The sequence below is a fragment of the Physella acuta genome, unplaced genomic scaffold (genome assembly GCF_028476545.2).
Source record: "Physella acuta isolate Inbredline_101_S28 unplaced genomic scaffold, ASM2847654v3 ptg000264l, whole genome shotgun sequence".
NCBI lineage: Eukaryota > Metazoa > Mollusca > Gastropoda > Physidae > Physella > Physella acuta.
In genome coordinates, this window is record NW_026731783.1 from 2315318 (window position 1) to 2331029 (window position 15712).

General features: G+C 36.6%; 1 protein-coding gene across 1 annotated transcript; it reads right to left on the bottom strand.

The window, feature by feature from the left end:
- Positions 1-237: 237 nt before the first annotated feature.
- Positions 238-14048, bottom strand: LOC131939087 (neuronal acetylcholine receptor subunit alpha-6-like). Its single transcript, XM_059297319.1, has 6 exons — positions 13939-14048; positions 13206-13308; positions 12047-12130; positions 10687-10856; positions 1101-1273; positions 238-503 (listed from the first exon to the last, which is right to left on the bottom strand). The coding sequence occupies exons 1-6, from the start codon at positions 14046-14048 to the stop codon at positions 238-240; spliced, it is 906 nt and encodes a 301-aa protein (XP_059153302.1).
- Between the last annotated feature and the right edge of the window lie 1664 nt (positions 14049-15712).

Genomic DNA, 15712 nt, shown 5'->3' on the forward strand with positions numbered 1-15712 from the left:
GGTGTCACTAGCAGAGGTACGGTAGCTTAGGGTATTACTTCAACACCCTTTCAACAATATAGCATTTTCGGTTTGGTGTCACCTCCGCCACAATTACTTTATTATTTCATCTAAATAAAACCAATAATTAAACATTATATTTTGCAATGTGTTATCAACCCCCCCCCCTCCCCCACCTCCATAAATGGTGACACTCCCTGCCCCGCGTTGTGACGCAACTGATTTCATTAAAAAAAATTATGCGAACAAATAAAACGAGACGACACACGTAACTACGACAAAGAAAATAATATTAAATATCAGGAACAATGCGTTGAGTCCCCAGGCTCTGCTTCCAGATGTTAGGATATTCCACCATTTAAAAGTCGCAACTGGCTTGCTGCCTCCTATGGAATCCGGAGAGACTTTTGCTGCTTTCAGGTCCATATCATGCACGGCGATAGTCACGCAATGCCCCGCGATAGTGAATATTGAAATAAGTATTAGGAGTGAGATGTACACAACTGAAACACATTGTGAAAGGCAAGATTTCATACAATTTATTTACAAAAATATGCGGTTTAACAGAAAACACTGAAAACAATTTGTGACAATTATTTTAAGTATTTTAAATTATTTTTATTGAGATGTACACAACTGGAGTAAGGCAAGGTTGAATGCAAAATAACAACAACAACAACACCAAATCAAATGACAATCATTCTAAATATTTTAAATTATTATATTTCAAAATTATCTAAAATCTGATGAAGCAACATTGCTTTGACTATAAGTGAGATTGAGCACAGTTTGGCTTTGACGACATGTGCTTTAGACTTTAGATCACAAATGAACGTCTGGATAAATCACAGGCATTCGAAATAGCTTGTGTAAGATATCAACATGTTTTGGTTACTATCAAGCTATACTGATACAATATGTAGATATACGTGGGTATGGGGGGGGGGGATTTCTGCAGTGAAAACAATACTTTCAATGATACTCTATTGTGTGTGAGTTAATATTTTTGTGTGTGCTTCGAACAGTGTTATCTTATATGTTTGGATAAAAGACATTATATGCACATATCAATTCAGTATACAGAATTACAGTATACTCACTTAAAAGGGATATTTCTGATGAGTTATCAGGTAGTTCATTATCTACGATGCTGAGAAACACGGTGGATGCAAGCAGGGTTGTGAAGGCGACAGAGAGTTTGTCCTTATCACCCAGTGCTATTAAGAAGGACAGGATGTTGAGGATAGCCAACATTATGATCGGTACCACTATCCTGGAAATATATGGTAAATTACAGACGGTGGAAGGGAGAGGGGTTAGGGGCCGGGGGCTTTCATCAAACAAACAGGCATTTAACTGTTGCATTGTTACATATTTAAAGAACATCTATCTATATATATAATTCTCTTCTGGGAGCCGTTAGAAAACAAGCTGCAAGCGCCTCCTTGCAGTCCCCTCTCTATCACTATCACTACCACCCCCACCACTCCCCCACATTGTCTGGTGAGCTGTGGTCACGCTGTTTACATTTTACAATCAAAGAGACGGGTTTGGTGACGGCTATTAGGGGCAGATAATTTAGTTTGAAACGATTTTAAACTTAGAGGAGGTAACTAAGAGGAGGCTGCTTTCACGTGGGGGGGGGGGGGGGAAGGGGGGTTTAGTGTTTTTAAGCAAATATTTTCAGTGGCAGTATTGGTGCTTGTGAGGGTGGGGATTTTTAAAAGGGCGTCACGAATGAATCCAATAACACACAGTTCAAGTTCAACTATAATTGTTCTTTATTAAAATGATATATGTGTTCAAGTTTCTACCTAACTGATCTACACTGTACTATTTACTTCTACTACTGACTGTTCATACCACATGCTACCTACTACTACGCACTCCCATGACCAATCCTAACACTAACTGTTCTCTACATTCTACAACCTAACACCTTCTACCTTCGCTAGCTAATCATGATCTCCTCACTATCTACATTCTCGGCCGTCTCTGACCGCTACCTAACAACTCATGGCCTATCGCTCCACTGCCCCACGCCTCAGTGGTCAGCTGACCGTCCCACGTGACTGGTCAGCCCTGTGCGCCCATTGGCCTCTTTAACCAACCAACTAGGCCTATAGTCTGTTTCTGCTAACCTATATCTGCTAAACATGTCTGACGTAATCTTGCGTCATCACATATCTCCCTCCCTTTCTGTAGCTGACAAATTATATTTTTCAGCGTCTGCTACTAATCTAATACATCAACAACTATCTACCTTACTACTGTATTCTATCCCTAACATCAATCATATAAATCAAAAACAAAATGGGACAGCACAGTTTACAAAAACATAAAATCTCGTGTCTGTGTTCCTGAAAAAAAAAATGTCATTGTTCTAGTTCCTGAAATCTTGTGGTGTGACTGGTGTCTCTGCTTGCTAATGTATGTCTATGTTATGGTATGTGTGAATTCAATCATATGTAACTCAGTTCTGGCTAGGTTGTCGTGTACTGACATTGAGCTAATCTTAGTAAAATGTGTAACTGGTTGAACGGGCTCTGCGAGCAGCGTAAGTGTATGTGTTATGTAATTGCTGGCGTTCCTCTGTGGTGGGTGGGTTGTGGCGAGTTTTGATGTAAATTCCCGTGAGGCGGGTGTATGCGTAACTTCGTTGGTCAATGTGATGACGCAACAATCTCATCTCAACGCTGGTTGAGACGTCCACGTAGAGTGGTTATAGATGAACTGGAGCTGTCTGATGCGGTGGCGAACAATGACGTAACGTTCCGACGCTGGGAACTTGGCCGATGGGTCGTCTACCCTTTGTATGTGCCGACGTGGGTGTACGTAGCTGGCGGTCTGTTATTCAACCCCAGTGCGGGTGCGAAGCGGTGGCGATGCGTCCGCTGTCTTGACCAGGGCAATTCTCTGTTCAGTAGGGCTGGCCGCTGTCCAGGTAATTCAACGTAATCAGGGTTTCAGGTGGCGGCACTCTTTGAAGTGTCGGCTTCATCTCGTCTCATTCTGAATAAGCGTAGTGGGTCTGAAATTGTATTACGAGACCATGAGCAATGGTTTTACGTGACCATCTTAGTGCCCGCGCAGACAAGTATTCAGACAGAGGTACCTTCCATTAAAAAAAAAACCTCAATCCCGAATTTAAACGTGCTGAACATTTGTCTGGCGGTATAAAAAACATAAAAAAATAACATTACAACATAACCAAATAAAAAAAAATCAGTACACTCTAATCTAACAACAATCTGTAAGGCCTAATAAACTCAATAGACGTAAACACTACTAGAGCTTAGAAATAGCTTCACAAAAAGAAAAGACATGTAAGTGTATATAATTAATATCGTGCCATTTCAAATCAACATTTCAACACGTAATCATATAGTGGAGCAGCTCTCACTATCTGACTTCTGACAAAAAACTGGCTGGCTTGACTTAATGACTGACTTCACTTATGACTTCAGTAGCTTGCCTTATTTCACTTTAACTGACTTCAGTAACTTCACATATTTCACTTTGACTTCAGTAACTCGACTGACTTCAATTTAACGACTGATTCCACTTTGACGACTTCAATTACTTCAACTTGACGACTAACTTCACTTTGAAGACTAACTTGACCTCGACGACTTCACTTCAATTCAACTTAAAAGACTTCACTGACCGACTTAAACTTCGACGACTTAAACGTCTTCACTTTGACTTCAAGACTTTTCCTTGACTTCAACTACTTCGATATGACTTCAAAGACTTCACTTTGACTTCAAAGACTTTTTCTTTGACTTCAACGAGTTCAATATGACCTCAAAGACTTCACTTTGACTTCAACAATTTCAATATGACTTCAAAGACTTCAATATGACTTCAAAGACTTCACTTTGACTTCAACAACTTCAATATGACTTCAACGACTTCAATATGACTGACTTGACTGACTTCAAATAACTTCTTTGACTTCAGTTCTGACTTATACTTCACTGACTTCAATAACACAATTGACTTCAGTTTGACTACACTGACTTCAACTTAAACTTTTATCGACTTCATGCCGATTTTCTCGACTACTTAGATCAACACAAAACTACTCGACTTGACTTCACTATTATGTCCGTTGTTCAAAATCATTTATGGAGGCGGTCCGGGTCACATTCTTGGTCATGGGGTTGATGTTCTTGGCAGTTGCGTGTTATCTAGGCCCTATTTGATTTACTTTCAGTTTCACTAATTCTAACGCTAACTCAGCTTTTGTTCTTGGCATTTCTTACTATCTTGACTATCTTGTTTCTTAACCTACTCTCTAAAGATGTTTCAACTTCTTCTCCTGTTTTGTCTAATGGTATGCCCTGTTTATAGCATTGAAACTCTGCCTCCATGGTTGTGTATGTGTGTGTGTGTGTGTGTTGAGGAAAGTAAACAAAACTAAGGCAACAGGGCGTAACAATAGAATGTATAAGGCAGAAAAACCACTGGCACAAACTATCCAGCACGGGTATAAACCCAAACGTTTAAAAAAATGTTGGAAGGTACTTATCTTTTTGGACATGGTGACAGTTCCCTTGTATTATTGGTAATCCACTCGCTCCGGTTGAAGAAACCCGCTGTTGTGTTGAGTTGAAGAAAGCTGTACACCAGATGTACTCCGTCATGAGTAGCTGATATACTTTCTTTCCTGTCCTCGACCCGCGCTTCACCAGATGTGAGGTTGGTGATTTTAGGAAGGCCGGAACGAATGAATCCAATAACACACAGTTCAAGTTCAACTATAATTGTTCTTTATTAAAATGATATATGTGTTCAAGTTTCTACCTAACTGATCTACACTGTACTATTTACTTCTACTACTGACTGTTCATACCACATGCTACCTACTACTACGCACTCCCATGACCAATCCTAACACTAACTGTTCTCTACATTCTACAACCTAACACCTTCTACCTTCGCTAGCTAATCATGATCTCCTCACTATCTACATTCTCGGCCGTCTCTGACCGCTACCTAACAACTCATGGCCTATCGCTCCACTGCCCCACGCCTCAGTGGTCAGCTGACCGTCCCACGTGACTGGTCAGCCCTGTGCGCCCATTGGCCTCTTTAACCAACCAACTAGGCCTATAGTCTGTTTCTGCTAACCTATATCTGCTAAACATGTCTGACGTAATCTTGCGTCATCACAGTGCTGTCGAATTCACAAATTATAAATTACTGAAAAGTAGAAAAAAAACAACTAAATAGCGGCGTATGATACGCAGCGGGTCGGCTCGTAAGTTTTATTGTTGTTTTTATTGCATAATTGGATACGCTTTTGTAAAGAGGTTATAGTGGTGGTAGAGGCTGTACAAAATGGTTATTTTTATGCCAGTAGTGGTCATAAGATTCATTTGTCTGGAGCCAATATGTCGGGAGTATTTTTGTAAGGACCCAATTTGTCGGGAGTCATTTTGTCGGGAGACAATATGTCGGGAGCTTATTTGTGTGGAGCCTAATAGTCGCGGGTCAATATGACGGGGCCCTATTGACGGGGCTATTTTGACTGGGTAGTTTTATCGGGGGTCAATTTGTCGGGGTCATATTAACGTGGCGGCTTGGTCCCCGGCCGTTTTGACGGCGCACCGATATTCAGCAATGTAGTTTTTAGGGGATAGAAAAAATGTCTCTAAAAATATATCAAGTATTACTTTAAAATTCTCGTGATAAAATAATTAGTAACGAAAATCAGACATAAAAAATACTGATGAGGAAAACAGAAGAGAAAAAAAGAAACACACCCAAACCCGCATGACAAAGCGAAACTTAGTCCGAACCCCACACAACCCTCCCACACCCCACTCTACCACAACACATCACACTACGTCACCACCCGAACCCAATCATTTAGCAAACACCATACACTCGATTCGCCATACACCAAAATCACACATAGACAAAACACAACACACGGAGTAGATTAAAGCTAAACCACCTCACCGCCACCACTGAGTGAATATGCGAAAGAAAAAAAATTACTAAAATCCAGTTTTTTTTTGTCATAATGGGTTTATTGCAATTTTGAGTACTTTGTCTATTATTCCCCAGCGTTACAAGATATCAACAAAAAATTTAGTATCTAACATTTCTCAAGTGTTTTTTTTATTACTTTCTCGTATATACGAAGTATAGAGAAAGTCTTGTAATCGTGCAAAAAAAAAAATCGAGATTTTTACAAATCTCGACGTTTCACACCTCACTGATACGGAAAAACATAATTTTGCAATCTTGTCCGTATGTCTGTGTGTCTGTCTGTGTGTCTGTGTGTCTGTGTGTCTGTCTGTCCGTGTGTAAACACGATAACTTGAGTACCGTTACAGCTAGGTTGATGAAATTTCATATATAAGTATTTAATCAAAATCGTAGATCCGTATCAACTTTTGAGCGATTTCCGATAACCGGAAGTGGTACTTTTCCTACTTTGAATTTTTCAAAAGCCTATAACTTGAGTACTATTTCAGATAGATAAACGAAATTTCATATGTAAGTAAAAGATCTAATTCTCTACCTTCTATTAAATTTTGAGTCATTTCCGTTGACTGGAAGTAGTACTTTACGCTACTTCCGATTTCTCAAAAAACTAATGTAAATTTTAAAAGTACTAATAATATTGCGCACCATTATGCGCTTTTTTATTTGGCGTTCACTTGGTGTGCAATTAATTTGTCTACGAGATTTTATTCTATTTTTAAAACTTTAAGTATTTAAAATGGATTAAAAATCATGTCTATAGCCCGAGTTCCCATCCCCTGTTATCTATATATATAAAGCAAAGTGGTCGGGTGCCCGATAGGGCACTTCCCGGCGCCGCAGGCGCGTCAAATTTGGCACGATGGTGCCTTCGGGCGATAGAACACGAGGGCCGGTGACGGTTGGCCGAAAAATATACGGAGAGGGGGTCAAAACTGACCTCGACTGACCGGCGCCTTATATGGGCTATATTACGAAAAAAAATTTCCTCCGACGACCCCCCTTGAAATTTTGTGAGGTGGTAGGAGAACGCCTAGGGGTGTCACAAAAAACTCGGCATATCTCGGAAAAATCGGGAAGTGGGTCAAAACTGACCAGTCGTATTTCCCTATATAATCTTTGTATTTTATGGGAAAAACAGAGGGTCATTTCAAAACGGATTTTAGGGCACTTATCCTCTTTACATCTCGCTAATTTTCGGCATGTTTATAGGTAAATGGCTTGGCCGTACGGCTGACCTGTCAGTTTCACTCAAAGCCCTCGACGAGGGCTAAAAAGTGACCGCGAGTGAAATTCTCTTTATATGAGCTCTATTACGGAAAAAAATTTCCTCCGACGACCCCCCTTGATATTTTGTGAGGTGGTAGGAGAACGCCTTGGGGTGTCACAAAAAACTCGGCATATCTCGGAAAAATCGGGAAGTGGGTCAAAACTGACCAGTTGTATTTCCCTATATAATCTTTGTATTTTATTGGAAAAACAGAGGGTCATTTCAACGCAGGCTTTAGGGTACTTAAACTCAGTATATCTGGCTAAATTTTTGTATACTCTTAGGTCAATGGCTTGACCTTTAGGGAAAACTGTCGGTTTCACTCAAAGCCCTCGACGAGGGCTAAAAAGTGACCGCGAGTGAAATTCTCTTTATATGAGCTCTATTACGAAAAAAAATTTCCTCCGACGACCCCCCTTGAAATTTTGTGAGGTGGTAGGAGAACGCCTTGGGGTGTCACAAAAAACTCGCCATGTCCGGGAAAAATCGGGAAATGGGTCAAAACTGACCAGTCGTATTTCCCTATATAATCTTTGTATTTTATGGGAAAAACAGAGGGTCATTTCAACGCAGGCTTTAGGGTACTTAAACTCAGTATATCTGGCTAAATTTTTGCATACTCTTAGGTCAATGGCTTGACCTTTAGGGAAAACTGTCGGTTTCACTCAAAGCCCTCGACGAGGGCTAAAAAGTGACCGCGAGTGAAATTCTCTTTATATGAGCTCTATTACGAAAAAAAATTTCCTCCGACGACCCCCCTTGATATTTTGTGAGGTGGTAGGAGAACGCCTTGGGGTGTCACAAAAAACTCGGCATATCTGGGAAAACTTCGTAAAGCGGTCAAAACTGACCAGTTGTATTTCCCTATATAATCTTTGTATTTTATTGGAAAAACAGAGGGTCATTTCAACGCAGGCTTTAGGGTACTTAAACTCAGTATATCTGGCTACATTTTTGCATACTCTTAGGTCAATGGTTTGACCTTTAGGGAAAACTGTCGGTTTCACTCAAAGCCCTTGACGAGGGCTAAAAAGTGACCGCGAGTGAAATTCTCTTTATATGAGCTCTATTACGAAAAAAAATTTCCTCCGACGACCCCCCTTGAAATTTTGTGAGGTGGTAGGAGAACGCCTTGGGGTGTCACAAAAAACTCGGCATATCTGGGAAAACTTCGTAAAGCGGTCAAAACTGACCAGTTGTATTTCCCTATATAATCTTTGTATTTTATTGGAAAAACAGAGGGTCATTTCAACGCAGGCTTTAGGGTACTTAAACTCAGTATATCTGGCTAAATTTTTGCATACTCTTAGGTCAATGGCTTGACCTTTAGGGAAAACTGTCGGTTTCACTCAAAGCCCTCGACGAGGGCTAAAATGTGACCGCGAGTGAAATTCTCTTTATATGAGCTCTATTACGAAAAAAAATTTCCTCCGACGACCCCCCTTGATATTTTGTGAGGTGGTAGGAGAACGCCTTGGGGTGTCACAAAAAACTCGGCATATCTGGGAAAACTTCGTAAAGGGGTCAAAACTGACCAGTCGTATTTCCCTATATAATCTTTGTATTTTATGGAAAAAACAGGGTAATTTCAACACAATTTTTACGCTACTTAACCTCTGTACATCATGCTAATGTTTTGGATACACTTCTATAGATGACTAGGCCGTATGGAAAAACTGTTGGTCAGACTCAAAGCCCTCGACCAGTGCTAAAAGATGACCGCGAGTGAAATTCTTCTTATATGAGATATATATAAATAATTTGACGATCGATCCCGTTAATATTATTTGAGGTCGTAGACCGACCCTGGAGGGTAACAAAAAAAACTTTAATCCCGTCGGAAAAAGCTATTGTAGTCGTTAAATATGTTTATATATCGTATTTTCTTATATAAGCATAGTAACTGTTTGTTTTAAAAAAAAGTAAACACAGAGATACGTCATTCGGTTAATTTCCAAGGGAGGTAACCTTTTTAAATAATTATTTTTCAAATAATTGTATACTATTTTAAACAGAAACAGAAAACGACAAAGTATAGCATTTGTGTTAGATAAAAATAAGTTATTAATTAAGCTACGTATCATAATTAAATAAAAAATTAATTTTAAAAGTCAATGTAATATAAATTATGAGATATACTGTTCATGGAACCTCTGTAGTTCTATTTCCATCTTAGTTATAAATTGCGTACTTTCGAACATTTTCTCTGAAAGCTGATGTTAAAGAGCATAGGCATACAACATCTTCTCTAAAATTAGCATTACTGTTTACATTTAAGCACTCCACGCCTCATCCATCACCTAATAATTACTATTCAAATTATCAAATGTTTTTGAAAACCTAAGCGAAGCTAGGCAGTATGCCTAGTTTTATATAAGAATATTCGAGAAAGTTTAGGGGAGATCACTCCCGGTTTATCACATTTTTTATCGTTTTTGGAAACTCCGAAAGATTTGAATAGACAACATAAATAACACAGAAATTCTATTTTCGTTACCTACTTTTCATTTCTTTCTGCAGTTTTTCTCATTTCACAGTCTTCTAACAATAAAATGCCTACAACTTTTTATATCTCAATATTTCAATTCGCACCATATTTTCAGCATTTGTTTTTCAAGGATTAATAATACTTTAGTCATCAGGTAATTGTGATAGCTTTCATAAAAAAAAACAAAAAAAACAATAGTCACATTTTAAAACTTTTGCATACTATAAAGAGTGCAATTTTTCTGACCACTATCTCTTCCAAAATGTTGTCGTAACAAAACTTTTAATATATACCAAAATATAAGCAGTGTAAATCTGATTGACATTAGTCAGTGGATACATAAAAAGGCCTTAGGGTTTTCAAAAGTACCTACTAATTCAAAATTATTTAATAAGCGCACACAACCTTTATTTAAAAACAAAATGCTGTTCATTTATATATACATCATGATTTTATTTTGAATTCTTGGTTGCTATCATGGTTAGTATTTCCTGTGAATTTATGTCAAAGGGGAGGGGTCGTTATACAGGATTTTTGGGTGGGTGGGAGGGAGGAAATATGACTTGGGGGTTTATGTGCTCGGGGTTTATGACCGCACACCCCAACAGTAGCGTAGCGAGGGGGGGGGGGACATATGTCCCCGGGCGCCGACCTTAGGGGGGGCGCCAAATTGAAAGTTTGAGGGGGGGGGTGCAAATGAAAAGTTCGAGTGGAGGGTGCAAATCGAAAGTTTGAGGAGGGGGGGTGCAAATGAAAAGTTCGCAGGGGGGGTGCAAATCGAAAGTTTGCTCCCAAGGGGGCGCCAAATTGAAAGTATGTCCCCGGGCGCCGGGAAGGGTCGCTACGCCTCTGCACCCCACACATGACGCAGAACGACAAAAGCCTGAGGATTCAAGTGAAATAGAATGTTAGTAAAAAAAATACGCACGTCATTGTTGGGTACATCGCCCTCCTGGCGAGTGTTATCTTGAAGAGTAGATACTTGTAGTATTTTTTGAAGTGGCGGTAATATCTGCACTCGACTCCACCGGAGCTAACTATGAATACCTTGTTGGGAACAAACCTATCCATAATGATAGGTTCTTTGCCAGTTGTGATCTAGGAAAAGATACCGCCATGGACAAGCAAGAATTTAAAATAGTGTGTTACAGTTATCTATCTATATACTACTAAAACCCAAGTTTGTTTACAAGTTTGTACGGAAAAACTAGATTTAAGCAAGCCGTAGCTTCTAGATCTAGATATAGATATCTAGATCCAGCTCTATCTAGATCTAGAATTAATGTCAATAATGAGTTTCTTCTACACTAAACTATTTCAGGCCTTAATTATTTTATATAAATCTTTGTTTAGCTATGGAATCGGCTAATTCGGAATATAATTTAATTTGAAATAATAGGGCCTATTTGCGCAAAGCAAGTTCCTTACGCTGACTCTAAGATTAAGTAAAGTATTCCACTAATTTTATACATAATCTGAAGTGCCCAGCGGGAGATATTGTGTCAAGGTAAAAAAAAAAATGTTTCAAATTTTTTTATAGATATGAATGATAAAGTTGCCTATTGGGACTTGGCGGGACAAGGGGCAGGTGAAGTAGAGTTGCTGTGACCTCAGTATATGAAATGATAGTGTGTTCAGACACATGCACAGCTGCGATCGGTGTTTTTTTTTTTTAAAGACAAAAACATGTTGTGAAAGTTTGACGTCTTTTTGAATGTGGGATCTGGCTTTTTGTGAAGATGTGTGACAGTTGGAAGGCAAGGGGAAAATGAAAATCGTCAAACAAACGTGACGTCATTTATGGATGACCCCCCCCCCTTGAAATACGGTTATTCAAGAATAACGGGTAGTCTGGTAACTACATAGCAATATCATGTAGTACAAAGTACAGAAATGACAGATTTGTTATTGGTAGGGGCGTTGGCATTTGGCGAGAATATTGGTTGACGGCAAGACCCCGAGGGCACTAAAAAACGATTGATGAAAAACCAATATAAATATATAAAATGTTATAATATCTATGACGATGGCGGTGATCCTAAATGTGCAATTTACTCTTGTTATTTGTGTTACTGTAGGGTTTACGTTTAACGCTTTTAAATATATTATTATAAATTTCATATAAATGAATTTTTTTATTTCTGTTTTTTTTTATCATCGACCACTTCCATGTTCATTATAATATACCAAAAAATATTTTAAAAAGAAACAATACCACTGAAGATAATCTCTTATATCTTAACATAAAAAAATCTCTACCAACACATTTGATGCGATGCTAAACTTACATTTATTGCGGCTACGTCATACATCCACGAAATCATTTTAATATCGCACGTGTTCTTGTCATATGGATACTTAGATACATCCACCTGGAAGAAAAAAAAATAAAACAACATATTACACTCGAAGTGAAAAAATGTTTCATCTTCAGCACTTATTTTTTTAATTTTATGCGTTGTTAAACAAATTCGTTTATGTTGAGAACAGGCATGCATATAGTTATTTATATACGGATCACAGAAAACTGCGCGACCGGAAAACTGCAAGGAAAAAAATGCACAAATAAAAGTAAGTATACTAATGAACTTTAATGTTTTAATATCCCATGTTATGATGCGTGTTCGACTAGGGAAATTGGTGCGCATGTATGCTGGTGCGAAGCGATAATATTGAACGAGTGAAAGTGTGACGCGGTACGCAAGAAAGTGACGTTTTAGTGTGAGTTCGTTGTTGCCGGGGAAGAAGCTTAAATTAGTCTTGTTCGTGTTATGTTAGGGTTAGGTTGTCCAGTTTTAGTATCGTTTGTTCAAGCTGTCCGATGTCTATTTCTATAGTGCAATAAATGGAATTAGTAACCAATGTCATTCTGTCAAATCATTTGTAAGCGTTGATGTCATCGTGTCTCAAGATGCACTGTTGCATGGCTAGATATAATGAAATGGTAGTGATACTGAAATATAATATTGGATCAGGTAGTTCTACCCTCTCACTGCATAACTGTGGTACACATATTATAGAGCCCAGTTATAACATTCCATGTGAGCTTAAGTTGCTGTTAGGTGTTTTAAGTTCTAACCAAAATTTTCGTTTAGAGCACACGGTAAAGCAGCATCGTTCTGACACTTGTTTATTACGAGTAATGTAACGGAGATAAATAAATTCGTATCTCGAGGTACTATATATATATATATATATATATATATATATATATATATATATATATATATATATATATATATATATATATATATATATATAACTTTATTTATTTACTCTATACTCTAGTAACGTAATTCTGAAATTTGCTCAACACAAGTATACAGCATAATATATTTTGTGAAATATTGAAATATAATGTCGTATTTATTAGACTGACACAGGCTCCCGAATCTGGTACACTTAGCATACCACATTTGCACATATGATACTAAAAGATTTACATACTTTGCAGGAAAGTTCAAGAATAACAGGCGGCTCCCAAAGTATCAATCCCTGATTGTTGATAAAGACATTCACTACACTTGAACTTAGGTAAAAATCACATATGCTGCAAAAGAAACAATCACTAAAGTATACTAAAAAAAAAATGAATAAATGAATCTATAAAATTATCGATATAAATAATATAAAAAAAAGGAATGAAAAAAAAACAACTAATTAACTAATAATGCAGACAATATTAAACCAATTGAGAATTCCACAATAATATAAATACCAACACGTATACCAAAAATGAAGCAATGAAGCAATGAAGCAATGAAGCAATGAAGCAATGAAGCAATGAAGAAATGAAGAAATGAAGAAATGCAGAAATGAAGAAATGAAGAAATGAAGAAATGAAGAAATGAAGAAATGAAGAAATGAAGAAATGAAGAAATGAAGAAATGAAGAAATGAAGAAATGAAGAAATGAAGAAATGAAGAAATGAAGAAATGAAGAAATAAAGAAATGAAGAAATGAAGAAATGAAGAAATTTAGAAATGAAGAAATGAAGAAATGAAGAAATGAAGAAATGAAGAAATGAAGAAATGAAGAAATGAAGCAATGAAGAAATGAAGAAATGAAGAAATGAAGAAATGAAGAAATGAAGAAAAGAAGAAATGAAGAAATGAAGAAATGAAGAAATGAAGAAATGAAGAAATGAAGAAATGAAGAAAAAACAAATATAACTTTTTACCTATTGTAGATGGCTATATCAGGTTTCCATATATAGTCTTGAGTAACAATAAAATGTTTTATCCCTCCATACAATGCAGGATTCCAAGTCAATAATTCATCTCTCCACATCTTGAATACATAATTGATATATATATATATATATATATATATATATATATATATATATATATATATATATATATATATATATATATACTATCTACATGCCCGTGCTACGCCATGGTAAATCTTTCTTAAATGTACCAACTTGGAAACAGAACAAAACTAAACATAATACAAACACAACACAAACACAACACAAACAAAACACAAACACAACACATATTTAACACAAACACAACACAAAATAAAGCACAAAACAATGCAAACAAACACAATGCAAACACAAACAAAAACACAAACGCAAAACACAAACACAAAAGACAACACTCATAAATTTGCATTCACATTTTGCTAATTATATCATTGCATTAACAATTCCCTCATGGAGGTCCACATAATTTGCATTCACATTTTATTATATAATTGCAACAATATTTTCTTTTTGGAGGTCCGTAGATTTTGCATTCACATTTTTCTTATTAGCCTGAATTGAATTTATTTTTAAATTACCTCCCTTGGACAATTTCAAAACAGTTTAATTAATTTGTTTTTTCGACCCTATTAATATTAAAATGTATCCACTTTTCCTAGGAATCTAAACGAAAATTATATTTGGCACACACACACACACACACACACACACACACACACACACACACACACACACACACACACACACATATATATATATATATATATATATATATATATATATATATATATATATATATATATATATTTATATATATATATATATATATATATAATTTAAAACATGAAATTACGTGGAATAGAGGTAAATGGAGATGAACTGATTCATATATCAATCAATTCCTATATCAATAAACCGGGAGTGATCTCCCCTAAACTTTCTCGAATATTCTTATATAACACTACGGGGGATGGCAACTCGAGATATAGACAATATTTTAAATCCATTTTTAATTACTTAAACTTTTTAAAATAGAATAGAATCTCGTAGAAAAAAGAATTGCACACTAAGTGAACGCCAAAAAAATGTGCATAATAATGCGGGATATTATTAGTACTTTATAAATTCACATGCGTTTTTTGAGAAATCGGAAAAAGCGAAAACAACTACTTCCAGTCAACGGAAATTATTTATAATTTGATAGAAGGCAGAGAATTATATCTTTTACTTATATTAGAAATTTCATTTATGTATCTGAAATAGTGCTCAAGTTATAGGCTTTTGAAAAATTGAAAGTACAAAAAGTTCCACTTCCGATTTTCGGAAAAGTTGATACGGATCTACAAATTTGATAAAATACTTATATATGAAATTTCATCAACATAGATGTAACGGTACTTAAGTTATCGTGTTTACAGACACACATACATACACACACACATACACACACACATGCAAATAGCAAAATTATGTTTTTCTGACACAGGGAGGTTGAAAAAGTCGAGATTTGCAAAAATCTCGATTTGTTTGCATGATTACAATACTTTCTCTATACTTCGAATATACGAGAAAGTAAAACTGTAATCAATGTTTTCTTTATAAACTAATCTCTCTGATACTAACATTGCTTTCTTTTCGCTGCGCAATTTTTTAACGATATTCTACTTTTTGAAAAATTATTGATTATTAAAAAAAAACATTTCTCTAGCCCTGAAAGTGCCATACATGTTCTGTTGGA

Excerpts from the sequence above, each read along its gene's own strand:
- LOC131939087 (XM_059297319.1), bottom strand. The coding sequence starts at position 14,048 with ATGTGGAGAGATGAATTATTGACTTGGAATCCTGCATTGTATGGAGGG. Across the intron at positions 10,857-12,046 it reads ATGACGTAGCCGCAATAAAT|ATCACAACTGGCAAAGAACC; the intron begins GTAAGTTTAGCA and ends ATCTTTTCCTAG. Across the intron at positions 504-1,100 it reads ATCAGAAATATCCCTTTTAA|TTGTGTACATCTCACTCCTA; the intron begins GTGAGTATACTG and ends AATGTGTTTCAG.